Source organism: Thunnus thynnus, chromosome 23 (genome assembly GCF_963924715.1).
Source record: "Thunnus thynnus chromosome 23, fThuThy2.1, whole genome shotgun sequence".
In the NCBI taxonomy this organism is placed as follows: Eukaryota; Metazoa; Chordata; class Actinopteri; order Scombriformes; family Scombridae; genus Thunnus; species Thunnus thynnus.
In genome coordinates, this window is record NC_089539.1 from 12,348,854 (window position 1) to 12,361,744 (window position 12,891).

At 39.2% G+C, this 12,891-nt stretch overlaps 1 protein-coding gene across 2 annotated transcripts in view; it reads left to right on the top strand.

Moving 5' to 3' along the window:
• The window catches only part of ccdc146 (coiled-coil domain containing 146), a 48,681-nt gene that overhangs the window by 13,640 nt on the left and 22,150 nt on the right, over positions 1–12,891 (top strand). For both annotated transcript variants that reach the window (XM_067582405.1, XM_067582406.1), the window contains exons 3-8: positions 3,895–3,977; positions 4,676–4,891; positions 8,168–8,225; positions 11,410–11,492; positions 11,728–11,821; positions 11,970–12,043. In XM_067582405.1, the coding sequence (XP_067438506.1) occupies positions 3,895–3,977; positions 4,676–4,891; positions 8,168–8,225; positions 11,410–11,492; positions 11,728–11,821; positions 11,970–12,043 (608 nt within the window). The remainder of the gene's footprint in view (positions 1–3,894; positions 3,978–4,675; positions 4,892–8,167; positions 8,226–11,409; positions 11,493–11,727; positions 11,822–11,969; positions 12,044–12,891) is intronic.

Below are 12,891 nucleotides of genomic sequence, written 5' to 3' on the forward strand. Positions count from 1 at the left end.
CAACCAAACACATAATTAATCAACAACAATGCAGTTGTTTTTGCATTTGATGATGATGTGGTCATTTTTTTGTGGTTTTTAGATTGGCAGGATTCAAATTTTACTCATATTTTCCCACAAACATTATTCAAACATTATGCAATTTCATGGAGCATCTCATAGAAAGTCTGAAGCCATACAAGCTATTAAAATTGTTTATTCTCTGGAGTTGGATCCTCACCCAGTGACTTTTGCAGTCTGGATGTTACCCTACTTAGACTCACAGTAAGCTCATTAACTTGGAACTGATGATTTGTTTTTGGGGCATAGTTATTACTTCAGTGTGCTAACAGAATCTTTTGTGATTCATAACCATGGGTCACGTAATTAGGAGGCCGACGCTCCCTGGCATCGAAAGTGCGAGGAACCTATTGTTTTTGTTATTCTTGTACGACATTGCATTTTTAAGGGCTTGGGATGCTCGAAAACTCATGAAAATTGGCACACATGTCAGAACTGGCGAAAATTGCGAAGTTCTGTAGTGACTGGGCTCGGGCGTGGCCAGCAGGCTCCATAGTGCCCCCAAACGCAGGGCTATGTTGGGATAAATGTTACTTGATGTTCATGAAATTCAGTGGGATCATTGTTCTCATCATCAATAAATTCTTTTGAATTTTTTTCACCTGGCAGGAAGTCATTTTGGATCTTGTGTGTCAATTCTCATTTTACGAACACGTTTTAAGCCTTAAGAGTGCGCAAAAACTCACAGAACCTTGCACCCATGTTCACACTAGTAAATATTTCGATTTGATATCGCAGTTGGGCTTGGGCGACAGTCTTGTACCGCACATTGGCTTTATAGTGCCCCCTAATTAGTTCCGGGATTTTTGAGGTGCTAGGGGTGCTCGAAGACTCACAGAGCTTTGCATGCTTGAGGATTTCTACATTTTAGTACGGAGTCATAGTCATTGCACCACCTACTGGTAACAGGTAGCAAGCCTTATGTTACAAACTTCCTCTGATTTGTGTACAATAATAATAATCATTTGGTGCGTGTTTTCTAGCACCACATAGTGGACACAGGTAGTGATATTTATCTCCAACATGCAATGTCCAATATTCATAAAAATGTATATCCATGTCAGCTGCCTTCTGGTAAATGTATTGCTACATGTCATAGTTCATCAAATGTATACACAAATTCCAATATGTCACCTCCAGCACCACATACTGGCACCTGGCAAATAATATTTTACCCATTCACACAGTGTTCGATAATCATGAAAATTAAAAGAAAAACTATGGCTGCCGCTCCCTCCGACGCACGTTAGGTGCGAGGGCCCATTCATCGCTGCTTGAGCAGCTTTAATTAGATTTCGTTTTTTTTTCTGGGGCTCCAATGGCTCCAACACATGTCATATTTCTAGAGAAGTGACACACTTTCATATAATTGATTTCATTCCAGAAGTGGCGCTCAGCCCTGATAGAGGAGCACTCCAGAAAGGAAAATATTACCGCACAAAACATCCCCTTACAAAGTGATTCATTCTGGCTGTCGGCTCAGCTCCAATTCAAACAGTCAATATCGGGACATGATGGCAGAGATACACACACACGCACACACACACACAAGGAGAGATGGTGATGCAGTCCTGTGCCTCCTAGCGATGGTCATTATTTTTCTCCCTGAGGGTGCAGAGTATTAAAGCCCAGAGCTTCACTTTGTTACACATACCTGCTGCACTACACACTCATATGACTGGAAGGTTTTTAGTGCTGTTCTGCAGTACAGACCTGTCACATTTGCATGCGTGTGTGTGTGTGTGTGTGTGTGTGTGTGGGTGGGAGGGAGGGGGAGTAGACAGACAGTTACTGTATGTGCTTGCATAAATATATTTCAGTGATTGTCTCTATCTCCCTTCAAAGATGGTCCGCCACATGTGAGCCTCAAGCAGCCATGCCATAAAAAGCTTCCAATACTCTACTGCTGAAGATAAATCTTGGCACCAGAATTAGAGAGGCTGCCTGAAACAGCTTCAGGCTATTTCTCTCGGATAAATGTCCTGTGTACGGCCAGGATGTCTGTCGCAACGCTCAGGATGTCTGTCGCATCGCTGATTTGGCATCTGTATTGGCATCTGTGTTGCTGAAAACACAACGCTGACCTGATTTGATGTCTCATTTAACCCCACATTGCTATTTTTGTTTCAGAAAGATGAGATAATTGCACAGGTTCCTGTAATTTGCTGTTTTTTAGGAGTGAATATTAGATTACATGACTAATGTTGTATCATTGTTGCCGTTAGAGATCAATTAGGACCAGATGAGCAGCTTAGCACTTCAAGATGTACTGTAAGACTTAATCATACTTTAAATATTTTAAGCACAGATTGTGTAATACTAGTCAGGTGTTTTGCTTGTAGTGATGTGACCTTGGGTGACTGCTAATGCACAAACATCTGAATAAATTTTTATTAACAAGAGCCCTAATCTGCATCATTCACAACATTCATATCTCTGTCCTTTCAGCCCTTGGAACGTGGTCGGACAGGCACTTGCGAGCACATTTGACAATAACCCAGATAAACAATATAACGGAATGAATCTAAAAACATAATCGGCTATCCCTAATGTTTGAAGTCAGGGGAAGAGATATCGGTCTGTGTTTGTGTGTGTTCATTGCCATTAGATTACCTGCTACACAGTCCGACCTGAGATATATTCAGTCCTGCAGCTCTTTGATACAGACAAGGCTATCCCTCATTACACCCCGCTCTACCAACCTGGCTCTGAAGATAAGAGTGTGAACACCTGTCCTCTGTTTCTATCACCGTTACACACACAGAACTACCTCACCACAGAGAAATTTAACAACTCTTACAGATGATTATTTTTTTTTGTTGCAGTGCCGTTCACCTGATATCTTTTTTCTTTGCTGTTTTTTTTTTGTCTTTTCGCCAAGGTTTCACAGCTGCATACTGTATCTTTATCAGCTTTTTTTATAAATCATTCATGGCTAACGGTACCTTTTTTAATCTGGAGAACTGTAGTTGTTGTTTATGGGCCATTGTCAACAATTTTTCTTCTCCTTTTGCGATTGCAGATAGCGGGAGGTTGTTTTTTATACTGATCGGGATAAGGTGTTCTGATTCTGTGATATGTGCTGTGACGATAAAAGTTTATTCAGACCAACTTGGGTTAAATCCCATTTTCAGGCATCAGGGAGTTGGGCTTTGTTGTGCTCGATCACACTTTGTCGTGGCAAGTCAAGACAGATATAAAAGAGCTTTTTGTTACAACAGTAACTGAAATTTGAGCAAATTACAGCAGAAACAAAACAATTTTTGTCAAAAAGTTTGGACTATTATGAAATTTTAAACTCTGTCAGAGTCTTCAGGGATTTAGTTTTCAACTTCTGGAACTTAATTTTGTCACTAAACAATATTACACAAAACTGCTTACTGGTCAGAATTGTATCTGGTTCCTAGCAGTGTTGCCTTATTGAATATTCTATGTGGCGGGAAAATGGCAACAAGAGATTTCCACAGTCTGAGATATTCTATCAATATCTTTAGCTTTTTATACAGGCAGCAGCTCTGGGTCAGATCAAAGTGAAACCTGAGCTGGCAAACCCATGCAGGAAGATTTGTAGCCAACTTAGTTGAATAAAGCCAAAAAGTTTAGGATGTCTGGCTGTAGCTGGACTCTTTAGATGTGGATGATTGACAAAGGGGAAAATAGTAAATCCCAGCCACCAGTCATGCTGATAGGATTTTGGAAATGTGGGTTAAGTCTGTCTACCATACAGAAACAGATCCCGCACACTTGAAGTTGTCATAAACTATGAATAATCTTTTTTACAATCTGTTTTTCATGTCTATATAATTGGTAATATTCCTTTTTTGTGCTCCTCAGTTGTTGTCATTGGGCAAAATCAGCAAAACCAAAGTGGCCACATTGAAAGCCAGCTACAGGCAACTCCATAACACTCTGAAGAGGTAAGTTTTCCTTGGTGCAAAAGTTATATTTTTTTAATGTTATATTTTCAAGCTATATTTTGACTGCAAAGATCCTGACAGCACAGCGCAGCAGTGAAGTGGGGAGACATCAGACTTGCGTTCAGTTCTTGTGACAGCCGGAATCCGTCCGACTGACGTGTCCTTGAAAAAGACTTCTTATCAGATCCAGTTCAGTCAACCACTTGCTTCTGAGGGGACATTTTGAAGCTTGGACTGGGGTTATTTCTCAGTTAATTGAGCCGAGAAATCCTAATTTGAGAAAAAGGGGTGAAAGCAAAGATGTAGCTGAGGTGGTACGAGGAAGTTAGAACCACTTCAACTGGCTGCCCCAAGCTGTACTTCCCTTTAAGTTTTAACACTTAAGTCTAAACTTAATTGAACAATGAGTCTGAAAATCCTTACCAAAGCACAAAGTAGAAGTGAAATTAACTTGAGTCTAAAAAAATCTAAATGTGCACATTGAAATTCATTGGCTCAGTGCTTAGGAGTCAGAAAGATAAGTGGCTATGATTACACACGCATGATACAACAGTCTTTGTGGTACAATCCAATTCAGACAATAGTTAAGACTCTTTAGACTATTTCTAGTTACAGGATTTGTATATGTGGCTTTTTGCCGGGCAGTTAGTATCTGTACATTGCATACCGCACACTTAAACCATTGTTCCATCCAACAGTACTCAGGATTCAGAGATCCATCTCTTGGGAGAGGCAAAGAGGTATCGTGCTGAGTTGGAGAAGCTGCAGGCCGAGGTGGAGAGAACAGAGGAGCAGAGTACCTCTGAGGAGCCTGAAAGTGAGGTCAATGAACTGAGGCAACAGCTCCTGCAGGCATACAATGAACTGAAAGCAGCCGAGGACAGAGAGTACAAGATGCAACACGAACTGAAGTGGTGAGCTGTACAGGATGTTAACAAACAGGAAGCTAACGATCATGAATATTGCTTTCACTCATGCTACAACTTTCATTTTCAGACAGATATTAAATTAAATGTCAGATGAATCAAAACAAAAATGGCATTTGATACAAGAAAAGAAATATATCTACTACAAACATATAGTTACTGACAATACTACAAACTAATACAACTGTAGCTTTGTCTATGTAACACACACACACACACATATCAGCTCATGGTTACTTTTGGGGACATTACATAGAATTACATTCATTTCCTAGAGACTTAGCCTAACCCTAACCTTAACCACTGACCCAAAAATCAGCCTTTTTCCACGGCTTTTGTCCCCAGTTGGACAAGCCGTCCCTAATGAACATCCCCAGTTAACACACACACACACACACACACACACAGACGTGCCTCACACCACAAAGAAGAGCCCAAGAGACAGAAGAGAGTAAGGACAAAACACAGAAGTGAAACAGGAGCGGCAAAGAGAAAAGTTGTGTACAGTAGCAGATTTTACGCGTGCATGGACACATACACACTCATGGGTATACGGGTACACACACACACACACACACACAGTCACAGATGAGTAACTAGGGACCAAACGCTGAGGTGAGCTTCATGAGGCAGCATCTTCACAAGTTTTTATTGACTTTAGAGGGAGGTGAAGGTGAAAGAGTACGAGAGGCGCGCGCACACACACTGTATTGGCACAGTGTGCATTGCTTGGCCCTGCAGAATTATTTCTTGCCCGTTGAAAGTAGTTCTTTCAATAAGAAAAAAGTAGTCACAATGACTGAAAGTAGTCACAATGATAAGCAGAAAAACTTTTGTCACTTTCAGTGTTAAAGTAAAATAAATGTCGTTTCTGTTTCAGTAGCCACATTTCTTCAAAATCACGTGTTTGCTTGTCTGAGCTTTTCTGACGTCAGCACTGGTATTCGTTTCTTTTCCTCTCCTCTAATCCTTTCCTTTCGCTCCCATGAGCCTCTTTTTTTCATCAGAACCAATTTTCCTCCTTTCTGCTGCAGGTTTCTCTTTTCCTTCCTCCAGCTCACTCAACACTGCTATCTGTGTGTCCAAAGGGTCAAGCACACCCACAGAAATGGAAAAGAACGCACTCACTCAAGTATCTCCCTCTATGCTGTACACAAACTCTTTTTTATCAAGGGCCGAAGGGAGTTTGTTGGAACATTGCTAAGCAACATGATAACGTACACCATGACCTTTTTTTTTTTTAAAACAAAGTAATGTCTACACTGGTACCCTTGCATATATCCAAGAGTTGCAAGCAGTTCAACTAAAGAGCAATTTTCAGAAGCCCAAACAGGAAGCACAAACTCTGTAAACAGGTTAAAATGTCTTCAAATGTTTTCATAAGCATTGACAGTATTTGAAATGTCTTTTGGAGTGTTTCAAGTTTAAGCCCTGTAGGCAGTTGAGTGGTCACTTTGTATTTAAGCACCGAATGAAGTTGAACTATCATTCAAAGAGCGAGAGATGAAAGCAGGTGAAATGTCAGTCGAAGATGAAGCACCAGAGATAGTCTCAGGGTGTGAACTGTAAATAGTTAAAGTGTCAGTTGTTATGAAAGCAGTTGAAATGTCAATTAGAGTATTTGAGCTGTCAGTTGAAGAGAGAAAAATGATTTGTTTCACTGTCAGCTGATGTGTAGAGGGCTGAGAGGAGCTGAAATCTCTGTTGAAGTAGAAGCGCTAGAAATAGTTGAGGTGCGTGCAGTGTACTGTAAATACTTAAAGTGTCAGTCAGTTCAACAGCTGAGAAAAGTTTGAGGGCGGAAGAGGGAGAGAGTGCGTGATGAAAATTTTGAGAGGGTCTGAAAAGAGCATGAACTCTGATTACTTAAGAACTATGAAAGGCGGAAGCATACGAGGAGCTAATCTGGTGACTGGTTCTAAAGTGTAAATGAAGTTTCGGGGTGAAAAATGGGAAATGAATATGAAGAAGAAGAGTTTTAAAGGTCCAAATGAGAGGAGAATTATTTAGCTTTAACTCTATGCCCAAGGATCATTTCTAGAAAGTCGAATATTCCTCATACTCCCTATTTACTCAACAGTTTAGTCCTTTAAACAGATCTCTTTTTTTAATATCTCCTCTGAATTACATTTGACCCTGGATTGCTTCAGCAATATTAAACCACTCACTGCACATAAGCTCACGACTGTACCGCAACGATATGATCTGTAGGATACAGTGTTTTTTTTTTTTAGTGCAGAGCACACACGCTGAGGCAGGGAGTTGGAGGCCTAGCAGTAATTGAAATATTAAATGAAAACCACTTACAGAGCATTCTCCCAGGATGCAGGAATAGACAGTATTAGACGGTGAGTGTGCATATTATTTGTGACAGTAGTGAGCTCTCTTGTCCTTTCATCATCTCTGTTTCTCCCTCTTCTCTTTCATCTCCTCCAGCTTAAATATCTCCCCCTCTTCCTGACTTCTGTTCTTTTTTTTCCGCCCCCCTTTCGCCTCTCCCTTTGTCCAAATGGCTGACAGTCCGCATATGACAAGCAGATGCTCGCCATGCAAATGTGTTTTTTTTAAAAATATCTTTGCGTCCTTTATCTTCAGCCAAACAGATACACGGAAATTCAGCTCCCCCCCCCCGACTCACATACTTTAGCATTCATGCAGTTTAAATATATCCGTTAATATCCGATACATCAACTTGTCAGGAAGATAAATATCATTTACTTTGTGAAACGTGCAGCTGTACACTGTACATCTGCTATTGTAAGGTTTTTCACAATGATGGAGTTGACTTGGAATTATTTCATGCAAACGACTGTTTAAAAAGCGCCTGCCGCAGGGAGATGAAAAATTCATAGAAATTATGCTTTTAAATGCACATTTATACTGTGTTGGGGTGATTTTCTGTGTTTATGTATGAGGAGCATATAGGTTTTTTAATTCACTTACTAATAAGGTTTCATACCTTTTTTTTTTTTCATTCGAACTTTTAAATAATAAGGGTTCTTCATCCTTGGCTTTTCAATGTTTTTTTGTTACAGTAAGAAGAATTTATACCATTTAACAAGAGTTTGGTTCACAGGAAAGTTCACATCAATGTATTTTTAAACACCTAAAAGGACGTTCCGCTGAATGCATTCCTGATTCTGTCGAACAAGGAACTGAAACATGTTGTTTTTTTTCTCTTCATAACTTCATTAGTTCGGTTTTCTTTTTCACATTTCATTCACACTTCCTCTCCTCTCCTCACCTTACCTCACCCCGATGCAGTCTCTGGGAAGAGAAGCGGTGTCTGGAGAGAGAAAATGAGATTCAGCCGAAACCTGCTGTAAGTTCATCATTGCACCTTTCCGGTCTAGTCTCGGGGACGTGGATTACAACTGCAACAATGGTTTTCAGAGAGGATAAATATGAGTTTCACTTTAAGCCTCCATCCAGGTTTAATCCCTCAATATGAAGACTTGCACTTGGCGGATAGAACCATGTTAAGAAATGTGAAGCTAAAACATTTTATATAACAGTCTCCCATTCAGAAGAACAAGTTTTAATCCTTGTGTCAGATAGAGAGAGGGGTTTTTAACCTTTGTTTAAGCAGGAAAATCAAGTTAGTCAATAGTGGCTGGCAATCATCCACAAAGGTTACTGATAGCATTAAAACATCTTCACTTTCACATTATAGAAATACACAACAAAGGAAGTAAATATATTATTTAAACTTGGTAAAAAATACATCATAAAAATCTACACTCAGACTCTCAGAGCCAAATATGTCTGGTCAGTGGGCAGCTGTTGGTAGCATACTTGATTCCTGTATGAATGTCTACTCCCACTCCAACTCAAAGAATTACATATACTGTAGTAGTGCCCACACTATATATAAGTTATATCTCACGACTAGCCGTGGGAGGAGTATTGTGTGGAGGGCCGACAACCCCCTTCGCTGTGATATAATCACAATATACCACGGCTAGTCGTGAGATATTGCTTTTATATAACAGTTACCAGATATTACAATACAGAAATTATAGACACAATCCAATAAAAAACAGTTTTATTGAATAACAATTACATGACAAGAGTCATTTATAAGGAAGTAGTTCCTGCTGCCTGTGGTTGCTATGCAACGTTAGTAAACTGCTAAACTAATGTTCAAGCTAGTCAGCAATCTAACCAGAGTTTATTTATTCACATTAATTTGAATGTTCCCATTAATTGTACAGCCATGGAAAAACATCCAGCATCATTGGGTCACATTGCAAAGTGTTTGCAATTAAGTTAGGCCTACTAACTTTGTTAAGGGAGGCGTTGCTTGGTGTGGCGAGGATGCTGCTCCACCTTCTCTGGACACTGAGCTTCGGTGAACAATAGTTCTGGAGAGAGCTCTCACATTTGTGCCCGTTGACAAGGCATCCGAAAGCTTTTGCGCCGTGGTGCTGCAGAGACAGTGGTTGGTGGAGCTCTGCGTCGTCCCTGCTTGCTTACAGATGGCGGGCAACATTTTAATTGTAGCCATAGAGTGATAATTAAAAATAGAACTGTAAAAGTACATTAAATGTCACAGCTGTAGTATATGTTCATTATACTATGCCTATCAACCAATCAGATTGCGAGATGTTAACTACCAATTTTATAAATAATAATATACATGAATCTTTGCAAGTTGCTTTAGAAGGAAACACAATAAAAATATGAATTTTCAATTCACACTAAAATCCCAGTATCTACTTGATGCTGTGAGATGTCTACAGTATTATAATGCTATGGGTCATTTTAATACTATATTACTCTGTAATACTGTAGGAAATTTCAGCACTGTATTACTTTATTATTTACTCAATCAGAAGTCTGCACCACCACATTATATAGTTCAGTTTGAGCTTTTCTAACACATGGACAGACATGGAACACTTAAGTGGCTGATGAAAAGTCAGCACTAAAAATTGTGTTGAAAATCTGATTAGAGGAACAAGAATATGCACATAACAACGTTAGAGTTGTCTCAAGGAGGATTGCATCAACAATAATCCACTTATCAAACTTAAAATTCTGTTGACTGTGCCGCTAATGGCAAGGGAAGGTTAGAGTTTGTGCTTTGTAGAACTTGATTCATTAATCCAGCAGCTTGCATCAGTGAACTTTTGGATTTTGGATACTTCTTGGCTCAACTATGCAACTACGGATTTATTACTGATTGCAGCTACAAAACATTCCATTTGCTACAATTTGCTACAACTCTGCTTTTGTACCTCTGGTTAATGTCATTTCCAAAACTACAGTGTCCATGAGTCAGTATTTAGTTACATTCAACAAACCAAACAAACAGGAAAAAATGTGATTTTGAAGAAATGAAGCTAAATTATCAGTGGCTATAACATAACCAAATCATTTAGTAGACCCACATGAGCCATTGTGTTGAGTAACATAAAAGGTAATCATTAAAAGTGAATTTACATCAGCAAAATACGCTGTAGGGAGCCGTTATTGCAGTAAACCAGTTGCAGCAATTGCTTAAGTTCCACAGTGTAGTATTTTAGTAATATTTATAGAGGTACTTTGTGGATAAAAACATTTCACTTCCACTTCTTTATGAGAACACACAACCTTAGGAGACGGATGAACAAGACTTAATATTTACAACAGAGAGAGAAGTGGTACTTGTTGTTTGTTAACAGTCAAATAACATTCAAATACCAAAACACAAGAAGGTATTAACAGAAGCTACTGCATTTAACAGAACAGTTCAAGCCAGTGATTATGTTAATGTAATGGAGTGTATGTATGAAAGGGTCATTTTCTGTACAAGTCCTTTTCCCATTGTTATGGAAACAATGTGTCTCATTGGATTGGGCCTTCAATCTAATGAGTCATTCAAAGGCGGCCGGGAGGAGTTTGCATTCTTCTCTCTCTGTCACACACAAACACATACAGCCTTGTCAGACATGATTAACAGGGTACAAAAACAAAAACTAGCTTTAAAGGAGATGACATTTATGAAATTGAATTGAGGACAGCTGCTTTACAACAGTTGCAATTGAAGTTCATATTCATGCTTGTAAAATGATCTCAGTGTAATCCAACATTTTTTCCAGCAATGTTTTAGTGTCAAACAAGTCTTTGTTTCATGGTAAGGAGTGATGACGATTCAATTTCAGGAATCAAACTAGAACTTGTTATAAAACTGTAAAATTCCCCTAAAACTGAAACAACGTAAGGACTTGACTCAAGCATCATAATAATCTGATTTAAAATCTGAAATACGCAAACCTCACTCAGACACAAGCAATACAGACAGATTGGAACAAAAATATGTTCATAACTTTCAAGAAATAAAAACCGAAATGCAAAGGTTGAAACCAACTCTGAAAAATTAGGATCAGATACTAAGAAAAGAGAGGGGGGGGAGGGGACAAATGGTATTTTGGCTGTGCAGCCTGTGCTGAATTAAATTCTCATCATTGACCCGATATTCTTGATATATGATCTAATATTCATACTGCTGGTTGATCCTCCAGGAGCTGGAGAGCAGAACAAAGACCCTGCAGGACAAATATGAGGATCTGAGAAAAGAGGTGGCTCAGAGACAAGTGGAAGTCAGGTATTTCAATTTCAATTATCCAGTTGGTGCACAAGGAGCACATATGTAGTTTTTTTTTTTTTGCATTGCCCTGTAAACTGATACTCTCTTTATGGCTTTGTCTTTATTTATGTGATTCCTCAGAATTATTAAACTGGCTCATTTTAATAAGAAGCACTGCAGCTGAATCTAATCCCATTTTTTTTTAGAACACAAATGTACTTTAATGTGTATCTTGCACTCATGCCCTGCACAGAAGTCTGATGGAAGATGTGGAAACCCATGAAATGCAGCTATTGAAGGAACAGAAAGAGCTGGGAGACAAGAAGAAGATCATAGAGCTCAGAGAGGTCTGTGTGTGTGTGTGTGTGTGTGTGTGTGTGTGTGTGTGTGTGTGTGTGTGTGAGCACAGCTTACAGCACACCATCAATAAAATAACAAATCATCTGCTTTCTTTCACATGTTTGTGTGTCTCTGTCTCTCTTTCTGTGTTACAAGGATGAGAAAGCACGGCTCATCAGCATACCTGACCAGATTTCAAAGGAGATAGAAAGGAAACGCTCTAAGAGGGAGTAAGTACATTCAACCCCTTAACAATCTGTATTTAAGAAGCGCAGGAAAGTTAATGTTCCAAACACTGGGGATAAAAGCCCAAAATGAGCTACTTAAGGTCCCTTAGTGAGACAACACTGAGAAGAAAAGACAACAGAAGTACAGTTTGGAAATTAATTCACTCCCTGATTTGTACAATCCTCCTGTCGGTTAGCTCAAATCCCTCTGTAATCTGTCTCCTCCGGTTCATCTTGATCTCTAATACAAGAAAGTAATGGATGAACTGAGTTAACATACTGTAGTTTTCATAGCAGAAACAGCATGTGCTATGATTTGTTTTTGCTTAGTGTAACTTAAGGTCAGACCTGATATGAAACAAATAGAATTTGTGCAAATCTGAAGAAAAAGATCAATCTTTTTCATTCAGTTTCCTGCAGGAACCATCGTTTTCCAGATTTATACTTGTTGTTCACTTCTGCAAATTATCTCTGCGCTCCTCTGGATGTACAGTAGAGTTTGCGACTCTGTGGCAAGGCGTATTTTAGTTCAAATGAGGAACTAAAAAACAGACTACTATTTGTTTCAACATTCAAATGATTCACAAGGATTTGAAGATGTCCAGCCTTTTTAAATTAATAGAAATTGCGACCACATGCATCAGCCATCATTCATTTCACATTCAAGTGCAGCCTGGCTGCAGTCTCTTTTATGTTTATTTCATATTAACATTTGGGTTGCAACTGATGCAGTGGAATTGACTGTATGAGCCACGCAACTTGAAATTCACAAAGCTGAGGGGTACTGGGGGGATGTATGTAAAAGATTGATGCATATGCTGTTATTTCATAAGACATGCACTTTGACAGTG